The sequence below is a fragment of the Bacillus rossius genome, chromosome 8 (assembly GCF_032445375.1).
Source record: "Bacillus rossius redtenbacheri isolate Brsri chromosome 8, Brsri_v3, whole genome shotgun sequence".
NCBI lineage: Eukaryota > Metazoa > Arthropoda > Insecta > Phasmatodea > Bacillidae > Bacillus > Bacillus rossius.
Window position 1 is genome coordinate 25,644,622 of NC_086336.1, and position 26,264 is coordinate 25,670,885.

At 35.6% G+C, this 26,264-nt stretch overlaps 1 protein-coding gene across 3 annotated transcripts in view; it reads right to left on the reverse strand.

The window, feature by feature from the left end:
• LOC134534667 (uncharacterized) overlaps positions 1–26,264 on the reverse strand; it is a 783,923-nt gene that overhangs the window by 121,238 nt on the left and 636,421 nt on the right. For all 3 annotated transcript variants that reach the window (XM_063373127.1, XM_063373129.1, XM_063373128.1), the window contains exon 5: positions 13,396–13,529. In XM_063373127.1, the coding sequence (XP_063229197.1) occupies positions 13,396–13,529 (134 nt within the window). The remainder of the gene's footprint in view (positions 1–13,395; positions 13,530–26,264) is intronic.

Sequence of the window (26,264 nt, forward strand, 5' to 3'; positions counted from 1 at the left end):
GAATTTTGAATTGTTACGTAAAATTTAGAACTTTCGTTAGGCCGCCATTTTAAAAATCCATTTTATGATCTGATTTTAATGGAAATAAATTCTAAAATTAATAAGAAAAGTTATTTTTCTAATTATTTATAAAAAAAATCCTGAATCTTGGATTAAGAGGTCACGGACTCCAACTTAAAAATATATAATTAATTTACTATTAAATCGCGAAAAATATTAAAATGCTAAAATAAGTTGATTAACTAATTTTAATAAAATATGTTTTTAAAAACGCTTATCATGTTGACTACGGTTCGAACCCAATGAGCGCAAAAAATTAAATTTGCGACGGATCCTTGCTCCACGGAAGCCATCGGCAGACTTACCTCCTAGTACTAATCCCAAGCTAAATATTTTGCCAGCTAGTATGATTTAATCTCCGTCATCTTGTTTTCGTCTGCTGAAGGCCGTCTTCTTGGATAAAACATTGGTTTGGTCTGCTAAAGGTTTCATTGGAGATATTAGTTCAATTTTTACCCGTTGGAGTGCAGTTATCATTTTTACTGTGGCGCCTGCCATCTTGACATCAAATTGGCATCTTGCAAATCTGTAATTTTTATGCTAAAACTAGAAAAATATCCCAATTTTATTTTAAAAATATGCAAATTAATACCGATTGATTCTTTCTATTTCCATTCTTTTTCGATACTTGATCGGTGCAAAAATTATTTTAGCAAAAAACGTATTTAATATAACATGTGGAAAATTCTAAAAGCGGCTCAAATATCTTATCTTCCAGCCTCTAGTAGTCCGATGATAACAATCTAGCCGCCGTCTTGGAAAACTGTATTTTAGACCTAGAAATTTGCAACCATTTCTAAAATTCATCAAAAAAAAACTTTTTAAAATAATGATTGATTCAATTATTTATCCGCCCTTGGTTAGATTCTCTACCGGTGATAAGAGAAACTAAACCTTAAAATTAATTTATCTATGAAATAAAGACTCTTTTAAAGATACCAGCCCGACATTCCAATCAGGTCTTGTACAATATTGGGGGTATAGGCCAAGTGTCTTCGTACCACGAGAACAACTCATGTACAATATAAAGCTTATAGGCCAGACATCTCTGTACCACAAAGCATTATAAGTCGATACATAATATATTTCAAGCAGTCACGAAAAATTCTTTGTACCGTCAGACCTAAAGTATCGATAAAATACATAACTAGCATTTAGACCGACGGAAAGTATTTACGTTTATTAATGAACCAAGAATACCTGAAAAATGTTTCATCAAGACCAAGAGATTTTGAACCAGTAAAAACATATTAAGGGCTACTACAGATTTGACTACGCACATTTAACGAAAATACACATATTCAACAAAAGAAAAAAAGACACAATACACAATGCACACACACCACACACAAACTACACACATATAAAACGTAATGGACACACATTTCACACACTTAACACACAGTACACACACTTAACACACATTACACGCGTAGGAGATACAATAAACACACAGTGCACTTACAACCAACACGCAGTAAACACAAAGAACACGCAATGGACTCACAGAACAATCTGAAAACGCCATGAGCACACAGCTCACACTCAATGAACACACAGTACCCACACATTATACACATAATGAGCACACAGTACACACACAGTACACACAATGCACCCACAGTACAGACAAAGGACATGCAATTAACACAATATACACACACAGGACAAGTAATGCACATGTAATTCACACATGAACATGTAGTCGCAAAAACTCGGGCTTGCATAGAAATCAGAATTAGTAAAATTTAAAAAAAACTATTACTTTCAAAATCCAAAAATATTATTTATTTAAAATTGTTACAAATACAGGTAAAAAAATCATTATTTTATTTAGCCAGCCAGCTTCCATCAGTTCCTTAACTATGAAGCCTACTTCTTGATGTGCAAATAGTTTCCTGCACAAAGCGAAGCATGTAGAAGTCATAAAGTGTCCATTGAGTTAAGATTTTTCCGTGATCAGTTATCAATCTCTTCTGCTGTCATCTCCCTTGCATGTATATTATACATATTTTTATATAGCTATCGACTCAGTGACCATCGTAAACTTTATCGGAATAATTTATTATATCACGACTTTTTCACCGTTTTGGTCTCAGGGTTTTATCACAGTCATCTATATTGCATGCTTTAGGTGCTTCAACACAGTCTTCGATCTCGTTACCAGCTTTAGAGTCACTGTAGCCATCACTATAGAAGCTAGCGTTTGCACCTGGATTACTGTAAGAACTCGAAACCATTGATGACAAGGCTTCTTTATCTTCTAAAAGCTCCCTTTTAAATCGTCCATCATTATTCCTAAGTATGGAGGATCTTTTTAATATGGCCAAGAATATCCTCTCTTTTCACGGTGATGATACTTCCATTGGTCACCATCCTTCAATTTAGGTACTTTATCAAAATCAGTACAGATATGAATAAAATGAGTTCAAGAAAAGGAAAATATCCTCTATCTCGTAATTGGGCTTGAATGAATAAGTTATGCTGTGTCTATTAAAGCTATCAATTCGTGTTAACAACCTGCCACACCAATCACCACTTAACCTTTTGTGTGGTGGGTTTTTCATGCAATGATTTTTCGCGTGATATCTTGAATTTCTTTACAGGACCATTTTATTGCCCCAGTATCTGCAGCGGTGTCCTTTCGATTCTGCTGCAGTACCATGAAAGTTAATAAAAATTTTTTTTATTTATTTTAAGCTTTTGCTTCTTTTATAAATTATCGAAAATAAAACCAAGAATGGATATATATATACATACATATATATTATTAATCTATTTCATAAGTAATTTTTTTATGATTTTGGTTTTTATTAAATTCTAGGTCAATAAATACAAATTTCCAAGATGGCGGCCAATATGTGATCATCGACTTACTGGAGGCTGGGCAATGAGGAACTTCAGCAGCTTTTACGCTTTTAAAACATGATTTATTAAATAGGTTTTTTTATCAAAAAATAATTTTGTTTTCATCGATCAACCACTAAACCAAGGATGGGAATCTACTGAAACAATCATTATATTGATTTTATATTTTCAGAAAATAATTCTTGAATTTTTTCCAAATTTCTAGCTTAAAAATAACAGCATATCAAGATTTGCGACCAAATGTCTAGATGGTGGGCACCACAGTAATTAATAATTACTGCACTCGAGCAGGTAAAAAAAAAAATTAACAAGGCTACAGTGAACTCTAGTAAACGAAAACATTATGTTCAATTCAAGATGATGGCCTCCAGCAGACAACAACCAGATGGTGGACGTGACCTTAAACTATATGGCGATATATATATATATATATATATATATATATGTGTGTGTGTGTGTGTGTGTGTGTGTGTGTGTTGGTATTATTGGTGAGGGAATAATCCGCCAGTTTGTTTCCATGCAGGAAGGATCAGTAGGCACTTATTATGTCTTCGCTGTATTCGAACAGAAAACTACGTGATGTAACAAATTTTTTTTTTAATTATTAAAATTAATAAATACAATTTTTATGACTATAATATTTTACCGATTTTCTAGCTAAATAATTACGGATTTTCAAGATGGCATCATAATTAAAAATCGCGTAATGTTTTTTACTATATTTTTTAATTTTTTTTAATTTTTTTTAAAATTAAACTTAGATAACAATTCCGGATTTTTAAGATGGTGGCCGTAATTAAAATTGCAACGGTTACATATTAAATGAAAATGGTGGCCATTGCATTCTAATTGTCTAGATAATGACCTCAGAGTGTTATGGCGGCTTGTAGATGCGGACTTTAGGACACTTAAAGAACTTTATTCCCACTTGCAATTTTGAGGACTAAAATGGGAAATTTCTCCTCAAAACGGGTTGTCGGTTCGAAACCCGGCACCTGCGAAATTGTTTTTGTAGTTGTAAAAATAAATATGACGCACGCAACGTTTCAAAAGTAGTAAATATATTTGAATTAATGAATGCAAATAAAAGTTAATTTATTAATTCCATTGCAAATTTCATTTCACTCCTTTGTATAAATACAATATAGTGATAATTCAATAAAAATGATTCAATTTTATTCAGAAAAGTATGCAGAGGTAGATTTTATCATACAAAAGATAGACACATTTAAAAAAAATTCTTCCTCAAAGAATATAATATTTTTAATGCCTAAATGGTTTGGTTGCAAAAACCTATTACGGCCCAGTCTCAGGCCGAATATGATATTTCCTTTTCTTCTGGATCATTCATTTCATCAATGTTTTGTTATGACGTCACGTTAAACTATCGTCCGTAAACCGACTTTACAGACAACCAATTTTTTTTTTTGCTATAAACTGGTAAGTTTGGTGAATTTCGATGAATTTTTGGTAAGTTTTGAATAATTTGGAGTCAGTTTCGGCAAATTTCGAATGTCAATTTAAAGGTGAAATATCAAGGTAAAGGTCATACAAGTTGGCCACCTAGAAGTCATAATCCAAGATGGTGAACCTGCACCTTATTCATAATATATATTTTTGGTCAAAATTTTTTTGTTAAAATATCTTTATTGGATGTCGATAATTTCTCTCTACAGCATATCTAAGAAGTATAACCTTGTGCCAACCATTAGATCTGTCCGTTATCGCCCATCTTCATTCTGTTAATTAAAATATCTTTGAAAAATTACTGTGAAATGTTATATGTTATAAATATATAAGTGTGGTAGTTTAATCAATGATACCTAAAACTTGTTCACGCGTGTGTCAAAAATACTCTAAAGAGTTAACTAAAAGAAATAGGCTTGTAAAGAGAAAGAAATAATTATTCTTAAACATCAAATTACTATCAATGCGTATCTTAAATGACACTTAATTTTTTTTACAATGAACGATGTCTCACTGTCAACGCATACAACCATAGTGGCACGCAGTACTTCGGACATGTCAGGAAATTTTGGTGGAACTGTAAAATGGCCTTTTTGCAATTATTGTGTTAATAATGTAGGTAAGATTGAAAATTGCAACTCAGTTGTGGTTTTTCAAACAGTTTACTTGCGTACCTTTGCGTTTTAGTTGTGCTGTGTTGCTAAAACCACTTTTTTTTTTACTAATTACTGGTACCTATACAATATCGGTATGCTTACTGGAAACATTGCGAAAAAAATTTAATAAATTTAAATAAATATTTAAACATTTTTATTTGACGGTTCTGCATCACACAGTTATTAACAAAGAATGACGGCAAACATATTTCAAATAAATGCCACAATAAAAATGAACCCATCGGTTTCAACTCAATTTTTTGTCATGCCAGGCAAGAAACGATGCTTGAAAACGAACCCCAGACATTAATTTATTTGAGCGTGATATGCCAGGAACCCAAGTACAATATGTCTATAAAAGAACGTTCCAGTTATAAATTTTTTAACGTATCAAGTGTTAGCGTTGTAGAGTGTTGGTTCAAGGTCACAAATATAATGTAACTGAAACAGTTTTAAATAAGCGCATGCGCAAGTAGAGCTTTATTTTTTTCTCGCTTGCTTATCTGGATATCTTGAAAGATTAGCTCTTTCCCCAATTAGTAGAGGGTGAACCTGTAAACTATATTCGACAACAGGATGAAGCCCCCCCCCCCCCCCCCCCCCAATGGATCTCATTGCACGAGAAAAGTTGAACGTCCAAGTCCCTGACCGTTGGGTTGGTCGTTATGGTCGAGACTACAGAGCTATATGTATCTCGCCTCCACGTTCAACTGACATTAACGCCATGCTATATTTTCATTCAGGGCTTTATAAATGATCGGGCCTACGTTCCACCGCTACCTATTTAATGATTTGCATCGTTAAGACACATAATGGAAGAGGCTATCACTCCGGAATTGTTAACATAAGCGTGGGAAGAATGAATTTTCGGTTTGATTTTTGCCGTATAAATAAAGGTGCATATATTAAACATTTGTTAGAAGAATAAGGTACCCTTCAATTGTTTGTATAATTTGTTGTAAATAGTCTAAATTAAAATTGATTAATATATCATTGAAACTGGAACACGTTTTTATCGACATACTATGTAGTGATGTGAGCCCAACATACTTGTTTGCACGCCAAATATTATAATTACCTATATTTAAAACTCTATTATTACTTTTATTTCCTATTTTCAGACATTAGAAAACTAAGAGATAAAATATTATAATTTTTTTAAATTTTTTATAAAGTACTTGGTTTTGAAAGGCTTTTCAAAATATGGTTTGTGTAAAAAAAAAATCAAAAGTATAAGAATATCCAAGGGTAGAAAAAGTTGAGTGCCTAACCTAAGTGCTTATAATGTATTATAATACCAAGTACACGCATTTAATTAAAATTTAAGAGAACAATTGGTAATTATAAAAAAATTATTAACTTCGTATATTTGAATGAAGAAGTACAATATGTTTAATAATTCCAAGTTGTTTTAATAAAATTTTAATATTATAACACCTACAATTCTTTAACAGTGGACTATTTATTACCTGCTTGAGTGCTAAAAATTGGGTTAAAAACTTAAATATTGACCACAATATAACAATTATTAGAAAAACTTTTGTTCCCTTTGTAATAAAAATCCACGGCTTTATTGTAGCATTTTCCTGTGTTCACCAGTTTTTTTTTATAAATATATATTTTTTTAAATTGCATGAGTAGTGGAAAAGTACGTGAGAAAAGCAAGGGCTGCTGGTAAATTCATCTTATAGTAAAAATAAGTTCAGATTCTTACCTAACTTCACATTATGTATCCTAATACTTGGTCTACACATTAGATTAAGTGTAAGAGAACAATGGATGTTTATATAACATTGTGAAACTCGTAAATAAAAAAATTGGACGAAACGTGATAAACGAAACGAACTCAAAAATTTTAGAGACCGCGCCAAAAGCGATGAACTGCTCACTACCCACGTCCAACTGTTCGAAATAATTATAATTATCTCTACTGCCACGTTTTTCCGTTGAAAAATAAACTCGTGCAACAAGGCAATCAGTTACAGCTTCTGGCGAACGTGGGACAATACATGTGTTAAATTTGACCTTTGCATTTTATTTTAGTTCCTCACTGAACTCCTGTGTGTTTTAATACAGAAAGTCAAAAAAAAAAAAACATGTAAAAATTTTGACTAGCTGTGCATTGTTATTTTTAAAGGATTTACTAATATTTTCGGATTTGGCTTTAAGTGAAATAAGAAAATGAATACGCCAAATATCATACTATGTTTCGCTAGGAAAACAACGAACTCACATATTCCAGTCCGTTTGTGGTTCATGGCGGGAACAGATCTCAGTTTACGAAACGTAGCTACTAGTTGGTCTTAGAAAACCAAATATCTGTGTTCTTCAATGCGGTCGTCATTGTGTTGCCAAAGTATTTGTTTTATTTCATTGCTGGGTTCGTCTGTGCAGCTCTGTACTGTCGTTGTGCTGTCCATATTATCTGTTTAGTATAATCGTTATGTTTCTCTGTTTGTCACTGTGTTAACAATGTTTTTGTTTGGCTGTATGTACTGTTCTTGTTACAACTATCTCGTAGTTGTCAGGCCATTGTGTTCGGTTGGCTGTGATATTGGCCTGACATTCCTCCCACGTAATTATCTGTGCTCTCTTTACATTTACAATTGACATTGGCTGATTGGAGCTTGATTTCTGTGTGTTTGTGTTCGTGTATTCAATTTCATTTGTAAATTTTTCAGGTTCTCTCTATGACATACAGTATAAACCACTAAAGACTATGTCCAAAATAATGTATTAAATCACATATTTCATCTTAAAACTTGTCTATTATGTTTTGCTGATTAATTATAAATTACCAGGTTTATATGGGTTGTCGTTTAACAAAAAAATTCATAGTACATGAAAAATTTTTAATTAATTTGGAGTTGAACAAAATTGGTAGTACAGTGGTAAGAGTTCCTGACGCAATTATAGATTAAGATTCCAAGATTACTAGATCATTGGTTCTTTTGGAATAAGGCTAATACTTTAATTGGAATAAAAAAAAAGTATTTCTAACAATACTGTGTAGGACTGATAAGAATGATTCTATCACACATTATATTGTCAGTTGTAATAGATAACTGCAAACTTATGCAAGCCAGTGAAATTTTTATGAAATCATGTTACGTTTTCTTGGTAATTAAATTGTCTATATACGTTTAAAATTTGTAAACACATTTCACTAACTTTTATAAAAATATTCACGTTTTATATTAAAGTGTGAACATAATCCAACATAAAATACACCGTTTATAATTAATTATTAACAAAATATTTTTTACCGCTATTTAAAAATGTAATTTTTTTTATAAAACAAGATATTTATTTTAAAATGAAGCTACAGCATTGCCACTGAATAAATATTTGTTCATATAATGATGTTTACAGAGAAAACAATTCCTCTCTGCCACGCATTCCCATAAATTCCTATTATTTTTCAACTGCAGAAAAGATGCAGCTGTTTCACCAGATGTCATTTCAAGGAAAATTTTTGTAAATTAAGGTGTACAAAATTAAGTGGTATAACGCTCTGCATTACAGTTTTACAAAGGATGTCGTTGTTATCTGTGTTTCCAAGGTATTCCTAGTTAAAATACTACAAGTTTTTTTTATGTGTAATCATCTTAGTTCTCGGTATATGATATTTAGTAGGATTATTTTCGTGATAATGGAACGGAAAGTCGATACACGGAAATGTGTAAATAAGATATGAATCCACATGTAAAACCGTAAACGTGTGTATAGTCACTTTCGTAACTATTAAGGGACAAACCAAACGTTTTGGTCTGCCAAATGTATCTTTAAATAGTCGAAATACCCTGGCATATATTTGTAAAACTAAAATAGTTTTATTAAAAATTAAGTCACGTTTTAAAATAGTAAGAAAACGGGCATTACAATAATAACAATAAGTGTATTCCTACTTAATTTACAACAGTCTAAGTAGCACTGCATGTTTACTTCGAGGCACTTGGTTCAAATCTTTACGGTAGAAAAGTTTTTTTTATACATTCATATAACATTACAATATAATATTTTCAGATCAGCTTAAAAGGATATGTTTCCTAAAATGATTCAGGTTAATATTTTAGTAATGCCATAGAGATATCTATATATATCTATATATATATATATATATATATATATATATATATATAAGAAAGTCGTGTTAGTTACACTATTCATAACTCAAGAACGGCTGAACCGATTTGGCTGAAAATTGGTATGGAGGTAGCTTAGAACCAGGAGACGGACATAGGATAATTTTTATCGTGTTCCCGGGGGAAAAAATTGTTTAAAAAACTAAAAAACACGCTTTATATAGAAAAACAAACTAAAAAATAAAAAACCAAGAAAGTATTTTGTTCACAATAATAAAAACCCACTCTCACTTTTCATTTAATTAAATGTCACTTTTCATCTAATTAAATGTCCCAATATTTAGTAGACTTTTTTATATCGTGCCAAAGACAAACTGAAAGAAAAGAGTTCGCACATAAGCGAAATGGTTTTCTTTACAATGTGCGAACTCTTTTCTTTCAGTTTGTCTTTGGCGCGATATAAACAAAGCCTACTAAATATTGTGAAATTATATAAATTGACGAAAATCTTATTTTGCAAATTAAATAATGGAATAATCTTATCAAATTAGTATATTGTCATCGGTCCTCGATAAATATACAAAGTTTGAATGAAATCTGGCCGTTTAAAGTGGGTCAAAATAACACCCAAATTAGTCGGTTACAAACATACAGGTGAGCTAATATAAAGCGTGTAAAAAAAGTGGAATAACAAAACGCAACTGAAAGCAAAACGAAAAATTTATCAGTCAAAACATCAATCAAGTCGTCCATTTGTTAAAAATGGTATAGCAAAACGCAACTGACATGGAATAACAAAACACAACTGACAGCTAACTGTAATGTTGTCTATGGTTAAGTATGGTTGAAAATTTGACAATGTAAAATTTTAAAGTTGACCGGTTGATGTGTTTTTTTTCGAGTTTCTATTGCCTTATCGTGCCGATATTATCATTAACAATACCATGCCGTGACCAAGACGATCAAATCTTTCCCGACAAGGCCGTAATGCAACTAGGATTCGAAACATTGCGAATGAAAGGACTGAGGAAGAACAAGAAATTGCACGTGGAAGCGCCGCGTTAGTATGGCTCGACTTCGTGCTTCTCAATCACAAGAGCAAAGCGAGGCAGTCCGTGAAACGGCTCGGTTGGCAATGCGTAATCGTCGAGCAAACCTCAGAGATCAACAATAGATAATTTTCGACGCACAAGAAGAATTTTATCAAGTAATGATTTTAATCGAGCAGCGTTTCGATACGATTGGAGCACTGATTACTGCTTGCATACTAGCGTTCGCATAGGGCCAATGGACATTTTTTGCGAGTTTTGTGGCACATTGAAGTTTTCCGGAGAAACGCCAGGATTGTGCTGCCTTTTTGGGAAAGTGAAATTGCCATTATTGACTCCGCCACCTGAGCCATTGCATTCATTTCTTCGTGGCGAAACCCTCGAATCACGACATTTTCTAGCAAACACTCAAAAATACAATAGTTGTTTCCAACTCATTTGGGGCAGACATTATAGAAGAACGATGATTTAATCTGACATTCAAGGTATATATTTATTTTTGTAATTACATACAATACAGTAGAATAATAATATACTATACTTAATCTTATGTACCTATTACTAGCTTATACCCGCGGCTACGCTCGCGTTATGTCCTTAAGTATCAAAGATCATTTCAAAAAAAATAAAATATGGTAATTTTTTTTTAATTGCATGACTGGAATCATCAATATTTATTAATTCTAACATCAGATTTAGCTTATAAAACTGAAAACATGCTTTATTAAAATATGTTTCATTATTACAAAAAAAATAAAAAACATTTTTAATCCTAACATTTTAAGAAGTTCAAAAAAGTTGAGTAATTAGTTCCACATCATTTTCACTAAATTACAAAATTCTCTTGTAAGTAAAATGTAACCTTCAGCATCAATGTCCAAACAACAATCCCCGAAGAAAATAAACACCTAACCTCAAAAATCTAAAAAGTTTAAGTATTGCTTGGCGGTGACAGAAAAATCAAATTGAATAGTAATTTGACCGCCGGTATTATATTATTAAATTAGTGAATTATTTAATTTACATATTGAAACACCAGATGGCGTTAAATGTCATTCAAATTACTCAAACTAGCAGTCAGACGATCATACATACAACTATCAATTTTTTTTGGAAAAAAATATAGCTTTTTTTTCAATAAAAAGTATCCTTTGTTTCTTCTAATACCTCCAAGAAAATGTGTACAAAGTTTCATGATGATCGGTTAGGTAGTTATCGCGTGAAAGCGTAACAAACAAACTTACATTCACATTTATAACATTAGTAGGGATGTATGCTAATTCTGAAAAAAAAAATTAATTATAAATCAGTAATACTGACTTTGCTTTTGATTTTGTAGATACAAGGACAATTCACCATCGAATTGGATCCTTCTGGAATAGCAGCCACATTGTTAGAAGGATGCCGTACGGCTCATTAAGCATTAAAATTGCCGTTAAATCTTCAAACTATTGACGAACCAACATGTAATATTGCAAAACACTCCGCAATGGCCGATGTTTTATCAGCATCGAAAATCATCATCTGGGACGAATGCACAATGGCGCATAAACGTGCATTGAAATAACTTAACCGAACATTGAAAGATCTACGCAATTACTCGAGATGTTTTGGAGACGCAATGATTTTACTGTTTGGCGATTTCCGTCAAACACAGCCAGTAATTCAAAGATCAACTGCTGCCGACCAAATAAACGCTTGTCTCAAATCATCGAATCTATGGCGCTATGTGAAGAAACTTCAGCTGACAACAAACATGAGAGTTGCATTGCTGACGATACATCTGCTGAAGATTTCTCTGAGCAATTGCTGACTATCGGTAATGGTCGAGTACCTATAGATGAATCGAGCGGATTGATTTCATTTCCTCCGAATTTATGTAACTTTCTCTCATCGAAAGACGAACTCATCAACAAAGTATTCCCAAACATCATTACTAACCACAAATATAATGAATGGTTGAGTGAGCAAGCAGTTTTGGCGGCTAAGAATAAAGATGTAGATGACTTAAACTACATAATTCAGAATGAGATCATTGGTACACTGCATTCATTCAAATCTATTGACTGTGTAACAAATGAAGATGAAACCACCAACTATCCAATTGAATTTTTAAACTCCTTGGATGTGCCTGGCTTACCACCGAACAATTTACGACTGAAGGTTGGCTCCGTAGTAATCATGCTTCGAAACATAAACCAACCAAAACTGTGCAACGGAACGCGTTTGGTGGTAAGTAAATTGATGAACAATGTAATTTACGCGACGATACTCAAAGGAAAATTCGGAGGTGAGGAAGTTCTCATTCCGAGGATTCCGATGATCCCAACCGATATGCCGTTTGAGTTTAAACAGACTTCAATTTCCGATCCGTCTTGCATTCGCCATGACCATTATCAAATCACAAGGCCAATCCTTGAAGGTTTGTGGTCTGAATCTATAAAATCCATGTTTTTCCCATCGTCAATTATATGTGGCATGTTCACGGGTCGGAAGACCATCTGCGTTATTTGTTTTTTCGCCTGATAATAAAACAAAAAATGTCGTCTATCTTAAGGTGCTTCAATGAAGAGTGCAACCCATGCACCAAAATACATGGCCGATAAGGAATAATTAAAATACTTGATTTTTTTATTTATATTTACTATCTTAATAAAAATATTTAATTTAATAAAATCCAAAATCTGCTCATTTATTGCCTTTAAGGCGGAACAAAGATCGCCGGGTCAGCTAGTAACTTATAAAATGTGCGTAACTTCATAGTATTAACTATTTAAACAATCTTAACAAGAGGACCCTATATTTATAAAACTACTTGTCGAAAATCAGGTTCAAACCTAGGGATAAATTGTTTTCTAGACTTTTACGTTTTAATCGTAGCCGTTTACAAAAGTTTAAAATTCCAGGTGGTTTCTTGCTTCTATCTGCGTGGGATTGTTGCAAACAACGTTTACGATTCAGGCAGCGAACTGCGGGCGTAGAAAGTACGTGTATGGTTCGCGTCCAGAAAATGTGTTACTTTAAAATCGAACATTTTTTCCAGCAGCACAGAATTTTTACGTTAAATTTCGTGTACGAGTTTCGTATTACAATGAGATCACACGAATTGGATACTTATCGATGTTTGATGTTTACACATCACTGGCGGGTACTGGATAACTCACTCACTTATTTGAGTGTGTGTCTGCAGAACGAGTAGCGACCACTTGCCTGGTGGTCGTTGATGTACCAGTGCAGCACGGAGGCCGGGTAGGACTTGCCCGAGGTGCAGTTGAGGCTGATCTCGTCCCCGCGGTGGTACTGGCGCTTCTCGCCGGTGATGTGTGGCCCGTCCTTGGGCAGGTCTGCAACCAGCAGTCGCGAGCGTCAGTGGCGTGCTTACGGCGAGGCAGGAACCTACAGCCTGAACTATAGAACACATGTCTGTTTCGACTAACTATATTTTTGTAGGCGGAACCTTGCGATGAAACGTGAACTATCTCACTCAGACTTAATAATATAAAAGCTGAAGCAGAAGAGAAGTGGGAGTAAGGTGGTGGGATGTAATAACACTCTCCGCCCTTAGTATTAAAAGTAAATAATAATCTTTCAGTCCCACAGTAAAAATATTTTTTTTTAAGAAAACAGTAGGCAAATTAGTTCAAAATTCTCCTCCCCCCATCTTTCTTAAAATAACACAATAAAATCAAATTCCACGTACGATCCTGTACACAAATGTTTTAAATTTCCTTAGAATCAGACCGGAAGCATTTGCTGCAAACAAAAATAGTTTAACACTGTTAGTGATGTCACCCTCATTTTCAATAAATTATTATTTTTAACATTATCTACGTTTTAGTTCAAACAGACAAAACACATTTGTTATTTTGTTAGAATAAATCGATAAAGAAACATTTGATTAACAAACGGTTTAGCAAACATAAGTTATCTTCATTAACATATAATCCATTTGATTATTTGGTTCTAGAAACTTAGATCTTGCAAAGTCACATTAATTACAAATGCCTAGCAATTTGTAATGCTGATTGAAGACTTACCAACCCATCACTTCGGTAAACGTTTTAATTGAGTTGACACCGTAAAGCTGAGCCCAAAACAACAGCTTTATGGTGTTTCATTCTAATAACATAAACAAAATAACGTGTAATTGGGTAAAATTACTTTTTGTATTATTATTTGGGATTAGGTGTTTCTGTAGCTAAGCATACACTTTAAAACCCTCTACTTACCTAAGTAATGTTAAAATTGAGCATTGTATTTGGCGACGTCCCGTATTTTACTTTCTTTCGTTGTACTGGGATAAGTTGCTTTAGCAATTGGTCTCTCATTTAGTTTACATACTCACCAAGGCAAACTGGGTTTGATATCCAGAAGGGTTCAAAGCCCCGCCTTCCTGTGCACACATACGTGTGAATGGCCTCGATTTGAAAACTACCCAATATATCCTTGTGGGATCTGTTTACAAAATCTTTTAATCATACTCCGTGCGTACATCATTAGTTCTGTTTTCATATTTGATTTTTGAACTGTATTTTTGAGAGAGAGAAAATAGCCGAAAACGCTTGTTTTTAGAGTTATATTTAGATATGAAACCTCTCGTATAGAAATTTGAATGCACCCAATACATTTTCATTACATCATCGACTTTAAAAATTTTAACAATTAATTTTATGGTTAAGACTCAAATTTAATAGGTGACCTATGCAGACTAGAAGAACGCGCGTCAACTCACAGCCTTGCGATTAGTGGCGATACCGCTCTAGAAGCACTAGTGAGCGTCACGCTTATCATCCCGTCTCACTAACACAAATACACACACGATTATGTGGGTCCTTAAACACGGAATATCAAGCAGCGAGGAAACTTAACCAATAGTGGGAGTATGAACCTGTGGTTTTTCTAGGGGTACTTCCCGTTTTCTTCACTTATTCATTCCGTCGTTGTTCCATACCCACCTGATCCCATACCACTCATTCTTCTGTGTGCCCGGAACGACAGATCTGTTTCTCTGTAGAGAAAGCGAACTTGTACAAGTATCAGCCCCATTCCATCCATTTGGACCCTGCCCTTGGAGTGAAACTACATTAGGATGTACATGTATCAATTTATTGTAAATCGGTAATGGTAGAAGCAATCATTCAGAGAATTCAGGGTAGAGTTTTATTCACTCCAGCTTAGCAGAACATCATATTTGTGGCTCGAGCACGCACAATGAAACAGTTTCGCTGTATGCCTGTTGTTCGGATATGAAATATTAAGGCATGATGTCCGTTTAGAGACAATAACAATGTTGCGTGGCATTAAATTACAAACTTACAAATATAATTTTTCACAATATTAAGAGTGAGGTGGAATAAACAAAAACGTAGTTTTAACATGTTCTACGTAGAATTAAAACAATAAAAAAAACTTAAGTTTGCAACAATTCTGTTTTTACGGAAGAAAAAAAATAAATGTTTAATAAGATTATAAGAACGTTTTTTATAGCGATCAACTTATATTATATTGTTAGATATTTTCAGTTCAGCCAGAACCATGTGTAGGTCTGCTCAAAGTTAACTGCCGACGCAGTATGCACGTCGCACTATATTTCAAACAACACAATTAACACTCTTATCCGGTCAGGCCATTCCATTCCCCTGTTTCGCCAGGCCTGCGGGCAATACGAGTCGCGCCGATTGATATATATTCGCGGAGCAGGATCTAGATAGACCCCGCGTAAAGTGGCTTGGCGCGGCGGCTGTAGGAAGTGGAGAGGGGATTGGGTGGGAGTAAGGGGTGGGAGAAATGCTCCATTATGCATGAACTAATTGTTATGGGAGGCGAGTGGAAGGCAGCGGGATCGTATTTGGATCGTCTGTTGCGTTAGTTCGCAATAAATCGTTCATGACGGCCCCGAAGGAAAAGGGGGGGAAAGGTTATTTTATGCGAGGATTGTAGAAGGTGTGAAGGGAAGGGGGGTTATAAATCAATAATGGTGGTGCTGGGTTGTAAAGCGAATCACCTGATGCCTTCTTTATTTACTAGGATTTTTTTCCTGGTTCGCTGCACTAGTCTTGTGAGCCTAATCCCAATAAGTGTAGCGGGTACTTAGTTATCTACTTACTTTCGTACAAGATGTTTAACGAAATTTAAAATATTAGTAGGTTGTAAATAATTTGCTTCTTTCTTCAGAGGCCTAATCGAAATTTGGCATTTGTACCAAGCTTATATTATGTTAATTCAAATGAGATAACAAAATCGTTGCTCGTGATCTAACGGCACTCAAATAGAAATAAACTTAGCTATAATATAGAAAATATATGATTTAGAAAAGCAGTTAAAAATCTCGCATTAAAAAGTTACCATATATATTTTTAATAGGGTAACGAAACCTATCAGAAATAATATTATTTTTGTTTTTAATAAAAACTATGAAAACTCTTAATTGTAGACGAATAGAAATAAAATATTTGATAAAACAGATATCTAAATATTGAAAATTATTATTTACCTGGTAAAAAACTAAAGCTTACAAAATCTTTTTTGGGTCTGAAATTAATTATAAAAACATCTAGTGCAAGGAAATAAACATAATGTTATATGACTTTGTGTAATATATTAAAAAATTAAAAAATAAAATAATAAAAATAAATAATTTTGTAACCATGTTAGAAACCGTAACGTTTATAATTGTGGTTATATATGTGTCTGATATTAGTTACAGAAACTTGCTAATAGCATAAGAAATAAACTTTAGATATAATTTATTAAAATTATGATTTAGAATCTCTAAATCAAATTCATTTAATGCAATGAACTTGGCAAACGTTGCTTTGTGACCGTTTAGATGGACCTCGTTGAATTTGTTTAAAAATTTTTTTATAGGACTCAGAGGAAATTGATTTCTGAAGGTTTCACAATAATGAGACAAGGGTATGACTAAATTTGTGAACACTAAGAAGAGTGTTAATTAATTTCGGTGGATAATAGTGCATCTCCCCTTTATCGTAAGCCTCGGTCTCATTGAACATGTTGGTATTATAGTTTTATTTTCCATGCTATTATTAAATAGTATTTTGTGACCAATTTGAATTCGTTGCTCGGTCTTAAAAGTTTCACAACATTCTAACTAAACATTTTTTAATATTTGTGAAATATTCTGAACATGATAAAATTAATTTTTACAATGTAAGTAGTATATAAATGTATGTACTGCGCCAGGCTTCCACAGGAGGTGCCAACCACCATCTTTGATATTGACGTCACTGCGGCCAGCAGGATTATCTTGAACTTGACTCTTGACCTTTGACCTAAACCTTCATAAATTGCCGAAATTTTCCCTTGATTTGCCAAAATGCGCAATTATTTCCAGTCATAGCAGTCTCCACACACCACCCATCGACAAGTTTTCTTGGTAGCACTGGCCAGAGCATTGAACGGCCACTTACCCGAGCCAGGGTCGGCTGGTCCCAAGGCCACGACTTAAGTCCCATAAAGTACATGCTTATGCCACTTAGTGGCAGTTTTGCGAATCACTTCCCCTGGGTGTTTGAACACCCACTAAACGCCTGCCCTTTAGCGTCTCCTGCAAAAACCAATACCCCGTAGTTCCTTCCCAGGCCACCAAAGAGCTGGCCTAGTCCGCTCCATAAGCCCCATGCTGCTAGCAGTCGCCTCGTGTGAGTCGACCTCTACTTGGTTCAGACACACTTCAGTAGGTCGCGCTGACATCGGCCAGTATCAACAACTTCGAGATATCAGTATTTCTCGACAAGCACCTCGGTAATCTTCGGGACCTTTCGGTCCGGAAGCCGAAGCCTCCCCCCTTTCTTTTCTTTAGCTTCGCCTTTTATTTACGAGTCGCGGCCGCCCCAAATTCACTGAGCGCCGCGATTCTGGACTGACCACTCTGTATCTCCGACATCAGGACGTGTCTCCGTTTTTATTTTTAAGATGTAATCACCTATACAAGGGATATTATTCCCACAATTGTAGTGATTAGCTTTTAGTCAGTCCATGTGGGTCTACCTCGTATGAGTAGTCATGTTTTATTCAGCATAATTTATTAATTTTTTTTTAATCATGGAAACGTCCGCGACAACCACGAGTTCAAAAGCTCAGCACATCCGGGCTGATCCTGGAAGCCATCTCCCTGTTTGGTGAGTTTTGACAAACTCTACTTCCCGACCATCAGCGTGATTAGAAGGTTTTTTCTGCCTACTTTTGCCAACTGTCTGTGAATAAGTCCTGAACATATGTGTTTCAGATCTGTTCACAGACAGGAACCAAGTACCTCGCAGTCCAAGAACCGGACAGGGTCCCAGAACCGGACAGATCCCAGAACCGGACAGTTTCCAAGGACCGGACACATTCCAAGGACCAGATTAGTCTCCACGGGCCGGATGACCAAGGCCCTCTGACGTCCAGTCAGCTGTTCCACTTCGTCCGGCAATCACCAAACCGCCAGACCTTCATCTTTTAACATTTTTGGACTAGCATTGAATCACGACGTTGAACAGATCAGGCAGCCAGAAATGTTCCTTTAGAACTTAAAAGATCCACCTGTATTCTGGAATTGCTGCTTAGTATGTAAATTGTGTTAATGATCCATTAAATTGTCTTTTAAGGGACGGCCCATTCTTTTAATAAGGTAATTTTAAATCAATGTCAATGTTATATATATAAATATATATTTGTCAATCAATTTATAAAATACCATGTGAAAATAATCAAAAGTAAAATAAAACAGAGGTACAAATATCTAGACGAAATCATTATTTTGCCTTCTGAAACCAAAAGATCCACTAGTTACCCCCAGTCATAAATAGAGACTGAGCAGTGTAACAACAGTCCTACCAAAAGTTTTTCTTTTAAATGTCCGTATGTAGCTACATCCTCGGTATGCTGATTGATAAGCTGATAATAAGTAAGCTTTTGTCGTCAAGAAAAAAATGTCTTTCAACTCACTAAAGGTAGTTAGATAATTTCCACATAATGCAGATTTAGCATAGAGAAATTAGTTATCATTTACCTGTAATGTATCAATCACAGTCTGGGGCTAAGATTCATATGCAGGCCTCATTACAATTACTTAATGAACATTTTTTTGGGCTTGTACGCATATGAGTCTCTAATATAAAGTTAGGAGTTGAAATGATTAAAGGTATTTCATCAGTTCCACACGTACTTCACATTTAATTTTTTTTTATGCCATCGCAAACTATTAATACGTTTAAAACAAACATGGAAATCATCATAGCGATACAACATAAGAGATATATTCTTCATGCATTCATACTGATCGTGTCTTCGCGCAATATACACAAATACTGATGTTGCTGCAGTTGTAAAAATTCGCGGTGAACTATTAAGCGAATCAATTAATATCTGTTGCAGCGAAGCATTTACTTTCTGCCGCGCAGCAGGAACTATGGATGTCTTCAAGTGTCTTTTCTACTTATAATGCCTTGCTTATTGTTATTGACATTAATTACAGCTTAACATTTTGCATGAAAAATTCCTAGAACATTCTCTCTTTTCGCGTCGACGAGCATATTGTCACAGTAACGGCATCGATGCTCGATAGTAGTTGTTGAATCACCAATTATTGAAGTCTCCATCAATGGCGAAAAGTCATTCATCGAGGTTTCATCTACGGCCAACACAGCAGTTATTAAGCTCTCTTCTGCTGCTGGACCACGCCAGTTGAAATCACCTTTAGTGTTGTAGTCTACTACGTTGCCAACGGGATCTGTGACACCATGGTCGACGCGGACGCCAGGATTCCTGTAGAAAATTGGAAGAACTTCCATCGAGTTCAACGTGAAAGACGGTAAAGATGCCATCGAGTTTACAAGAACAGGTAATTATGCAAATTATGCACCTGACGAGACAAACTAGGTGATCCTTACACCACCGCAGCTGGTAACAAACTGAAAGTCCCACCTTCTTGTGATTCGCCCTTATACACGCAATTGGTAGAATAAAATGATAGTGAAAACATTATTAAATTACTATAATACTCCAGTTAAAATAAAGTTTCAAAAAAGAAGCACACTAAAAAGGCAGACAATTTAGAAGCAAATTGGACAGAAGGAATGAGCACGCAATACACGAACTACAAACGCAATGGACACACAATACACAAAGACGACATGATGTATACATATAATTGAACACACTGTACATTCGATGTACACACAAAAGACAAGATTTTGTCAAACAACGGTAATGCTCATTGATATGAGAACAGAGAATGTTCTAGGAATATTTTATGCAATATTTTAAGCAGTAACCTATGTCACAAGCAATTAGCAAGACATGATTAGTTGATAAAACACTTGAAGACATCCAAAGTTTCTGCCGCGCGGCAGAAAGTAAAGGTTTCGCTACAACAGCGTGACGTGGCCGGGGGTTGTTGTTACGATGTTAGGTGGTAATTTAATGGGCGCCACCACGTGTAGGGGCACGTGGACCCGGCAAGACTCCTACCCCAGGGCGTGACGTCGCCCGTGTGGAGACGTGACCCGTTTCCCCCGAATACTGCCTATGCGATAACCAGACCTACAGCCCGCTCTCAGCGTCGGGCACGCTTTAATCCCTACCGTGGGCTCTTAAGGCGTCCCACACGCCCCTAGGTACTCGGGTAACACACGCGTGGTCAATCACAACACAAGTTACGCGTCTGGGTTTTTATTGGCCTTGCATACACATAGGCACGATAACTCCTTACATACTCCTAGTCTCGTCGTTTAACAGTCAAAAGCCTTACGGCGCAATAGGCTTAGGTGAGGCCGGCCACCACGTGGCCGTGCTAGAATGTTCGCGAAGGTTTCAAGTCCCGTTACCGGAGTTAACAGCTATTAATCAAACAGTCGGCTCCCGAGGTAGGCCCCGGGGATATACGAAAACGTTTTAGATTACTTACGAGTCGACAGAATTACCGGATCAGTTGAATATCAAAGTTGAAGTCCCCGGAGTGCGGCGTGCTTCCTACCTCGGTGAGCGCTAGAGATCGACTGGGGCGAGCAATGGCCGTCGGGGTGGCTAGACAATGACGCAGCGCGCCAAACGGAGGGTACCGTTATTCGGGCCGTATTGCGCCGAGGCTTACTCAAAGAAAACCCAAAAAGCTATTCTTTAATTTCTTACATATAATTATAAAATATAAGAATTACATTAGAAATTTATTATACAGTTCTAAATAAAAGATGAAGATCGGTTTTGCATTATGGCCTCGGCAAGTCTACGTCTCTGGCGGCCTGCAGGATATTTCATCAATACATTTAAAATTTACGTTAATTATTGAAATGACAAATATTATAAAAATAACAGGGGTGAAAAAGAAAAGCGAATTACAAACATCCAATTACTAATAATTTAGGGGTACGAAGCACTGATTCTACTGCGCCCTCTTCCTGTGGTTCGCGGCGCTCTCACACGCACACACACACATGTCGGCGGGAGATTCAAACGCCAGGGAAGGAGTGGAGTGGCGGGGTGTGATGGCATATCGAGCTGGGCGTAGCCCCGGACGATGTCAAGCGATTGGTTGATTCGCTTAAGAATCCACCAGGATATGGTACAACTGAAGCAACATCAGTATCCGGTTCCGATCTGAAAGTATCGCCTTTGACGACTAGATATCCTTGCGGTTACTTCGATAAGTTTTTTGCATTTTTCCATGAAGCACGAATACATGATCGGTGAAAATGCATGAAGAATCCATCCTGTAAGAAGTTTCGCGGAGATGAATGCCATGTTTGGTTTACACGTATTGACCGTTTGCGACGGCATGCGAAAACATATAAATATGAAGTCCGTGTACATACTGATGAACTACATTCAGAAATTTCCACTACTCGCTTTATAATGGAGACTCGTGTGCGTAGAAGCACAAAAAAAGGTTAATCAGCGAAAGAGATGAGGCCTGGACATAAATCTAAGCCTGAGACTGTGTCCGGTGCATTACAGGGAAATGAAAACTGATTCCCCTTGGAAAATGTTTTTCTATCGGTTAAAGTTTCGCCAGCACTATTGGAGACTTCATCGAGCGAAGAACGTTCATCGCGCTAATGCAAATACTTTGGTGCGTCATTTTTTACCACTTCAAGTGCGCGCTACATGCTAGTACGGGTACTCAAATAATGAACAATGATGATTGCTTTTAGTGCAACAAGTATAATATACTATTTCACGTTACGATTACTTATATCGACATGAATAAAAATGCTCCGGGAAAGTTAAGTGCAAGCATAATGCAAATGTTTTTTTTTTGCTCATGTATTGTACGAGCCAATAGGAGTATATAAGTGAAACCCATATAATGAGAACCTCATTCTCCTCTGGCTACGGTGCTGTGTGGATCGGATTGTTAGACTTGTCTTACAAAATAGACTAGTTTCTGGCTGTTCTTGAGAACTCGATAGCATTATTACCACTAATAATGTCGACCTGGATGGAAGGCCTACATTCAACAGTGCAGAGCTCAATGGCAACGGCGTCAACAGTTACACCTACAATCCGAGCACAGCAGGATATTTTGACATGTGCAGCATCTTTCCCAGAGTAGATCTTCAAGACTTCTGAATTTAACATTTTAGCGGTGTTACAATGGATGTCAACAGTGCCAGTGACATCGATAAAAGAAACAACATCTGATGGTGTTCCATTATCTAACTGTGCATACTGTTATATAAAAAAACCTGAAAAAACGTGATTATGTAATACACAATTGCAATAATAACTCTGAACGCATTAAATATCAGTGCAACAGGCGTTATAGCCAGTTTATTCACTGTGGAAAATTGAAAAGACAAATGTGGTTTTGCAAAGACTGATTAAACTTTCTACAATTTAAAACTGTATATTATATGACAAAACATTCGCAAATATTCCAAGTGCCCAAAGTCATGAAATATACCATTGTCCTTTTAATAAAATCGATCATTCTTCTCGTTGTGAAAAATGTGGTGTACCAATGAGTCAACCTGATAATATAAACACATCTAATGATATGTTAAGAACTCGCTTTAATTCTTGGGTAACAGATGCATAAATCGAGAAATGCTAAAAACTTTAGTAATTTTCTTGTTTTTTTTTATAGTAGTATAGAATTCATTTAATAAAATTTATTTTGTAAAAGAACTACGGTGTTTTATTTCTCGAACTGTCTCGTGTCTAGTATTTTAATATAAATTACCTTTTTTATGCATTGAGCAAAGTTCGAACCACGGACAGAAATCCATCGTTCAATCAGTTATTGTGTGATTTTTCTGATGACTTAAAGAAACTTTCCTTACATTCTTGCTAAATAAATACGAATTCCCAAGACGGCGTCCAAATTTTAAAATGGTGTGTGCCACAGTAATAATAAATATTGACTTTACTCTAGTGGGAAAAAATTAAACTAACATAGTGGCAGTGCACTCTAGCAGGCGAAAAAAAGATGTCAACCTCTAGTAGATGAAAACATAATGGCAGAAATTACCACATATTAGCTGGCAATTCGGTCGGCGGATTCTGTGGAGGACGGATCGGATGCCAATTTTTATTTTGGCCCTCACTGAGTTCTAAACAAGGCCTTAATGATGTCAATGCGATTTTTTAAAATAATATTTTATTAATATTTTATTAGATCATGTTTTTAAGTAATATAAAATTTTTCTCGATATTCTAGCAAAATAAATACGGATTTTCAAGATGGGTGCGTAACGAAAATTGCAATAATGACGTTCTAATTCAAAATGGTGAAAGTTCTAGGAAACAAAAAGTTGGAAAATTCTATAAAACAATTTGGCGGATCCAAAATGGCAGAATCAAGAGGGCAGATACAATATTGCCACCACAGTCAATATCAAGGTCAAAGATTAAGCTCAAGTTCATCCAAAAAGGCCAAAAACCATCACAATCCAAGATTGCGGTCGGCTCCCCGATCTTCAGCTTGAAGCCTGGGCTAGGATGAACTATTAAATACTAGCTGCAATACCCGGCGTTTCCCGGGCTGAACACAGGGTGTAGTTAGTATCTGTCTTCTTAATTAGAATGTCAAGGGTGAAAATTAATTTATATAACTTTCAGATCCCGACCGACGTTGTTCTGTCAGTTTATAGTTATTACCTGGTCTGTATGTAATTTAGACTTTATAAAGCAATGTAGAATAAAGCTGAAAAATAAGAGATTACTAATATTGAAAAGATTCCATTATCTAGCTAATGCTCCGCCTCCATTGCAATGCCTCATTCAGTTTTGTTTTGTAATATGTTTGAAGTAGTTCCACATATACAAATCATCTATCCATCTCTCTATATATATTTATCTCTATCTACATCTATATACATCTATGTATCTCTCTATCTCTATTTATCTCTTTATATCTACATATATAATTCACACTATCTCTATATCTTCTATATATATGTCTCTATATAGCTCTATACATCTATAGGTATATCGGTTTATCTAACCCATTTCATTCTCTATACCTCACTCTATCTTAACTTATCTCTCCGTCTCTATCTCACTCTAAATTTATATGTATCACTCTATCTCTGTCTCTCTTTTATATTTAAATAAATTGTGTCATGCGTGCGCACTTATACCATAAAAACAGACGAAATGACACTGTATAAAATGAAACAAGCACATTTTTTGACACGATTAGTGCTCCAACTATTGAAAAATAGTTATACATTCTCAGTAACCTTCATGGGCATGCGCATAACAAATCACCAAAATTTCATCGCAATCGGATGAATGGTATAGGAACGCATACGGCACAAACAAAATAAAAATTAAAGACATGACAAACGCATTAAACGATGGTGCGTTTAAAATTCAAGGCAACTTTATCTATTGACGAAGTTAAGAACAAAACTGTTATTGGCGTCTTTATTTTGCTTGCCGCTGTGAGCTCCACTAAGCGTACTGGTCTCACCAAGGAGAAAAATATTAATTTGCCAGAACTTACTATGTGTATGATCGTGTGTCGGACATAGAGAAATGACACTCACTCACTATTTGTATGTCTATGATCTATGTTTTTTTCTGTTATAAAATGAATTTATCACATTTTGACTCCCGTAGGGATGAAATTCATATTTATATGGGATCTATGTGTTAATCCAGGTTATAAGCTAGCTGTAGGCCAAATTTAATTCAAATCCATTCAGTTGTTTTTACGTGAAAGGGTAAAAAACATCCATCCATCCATCCATACTTACAAACCTTCGCGTTTATAATAGTAGTAGGACTACTGCTGACATTCGAATGTTTTCCTGTATTAGTTTAGAAATTATATAAATAATTGTATTAGTAACAAATTTTTTGTTTTATATTTTGAACTTTTTACTTTTGTGTTATATTGATACGATATTTTATATTATTTATTTTCTTTGAACAAGAAGCGAACTAAGAACATGTTTTATTCAACTCTATCAGTAAATAAATGACTATTTTTTTTAATGAACTTTGATAATTTTTTCCGAATTTGTAATTAAATTATTACGAATTGTCAATGTAGCCGTAAGGCTACTGATTATTAGTGAGGGGCAGGTTGGCAATACTTGAATAAACAATAGGTTTACTGTTGCACACTATTTATTTGCGCTGTCGAGCGTGCAAACAAATTTACATATTTCTACAGTGCACAACACTGTACCCGTGCTAAGAGGCAGACTGGAACTGTCTCTTCATTCCGCCTCTCCAGCCTGCTATCCAGCGCGGAGGAGGGGTGATAATCCCCTTGGCATCCAGGCTAACAGGACTCCTGGAGGGTGCGCGCTGCCTTCTGGCCAAGGGGTGTACAAACACCGAGGGGACAGCCGCTTCTAATAGCCGCATGGTTGGCATAGCGTGGTAGATGTCTTCGCGATGTACCGCCAGTGACTTGCGCACAAGTTACAAGAAACCGCTTTGGAGGCTGTTGGGAAAGCGGATTTGGCGGCCGGATCGACGTGTTACAGTTTGGGGAGGCACGATGTTGACATCCAGATGATTCGTTGGAGTGGCCATCCCAGCAGCAGGACGTGGTATGTCGTGGTCCTCTGGAACGATGTTATGGATGGTGTATGCAGGTTTGAGGTGATCGATGGAAACAG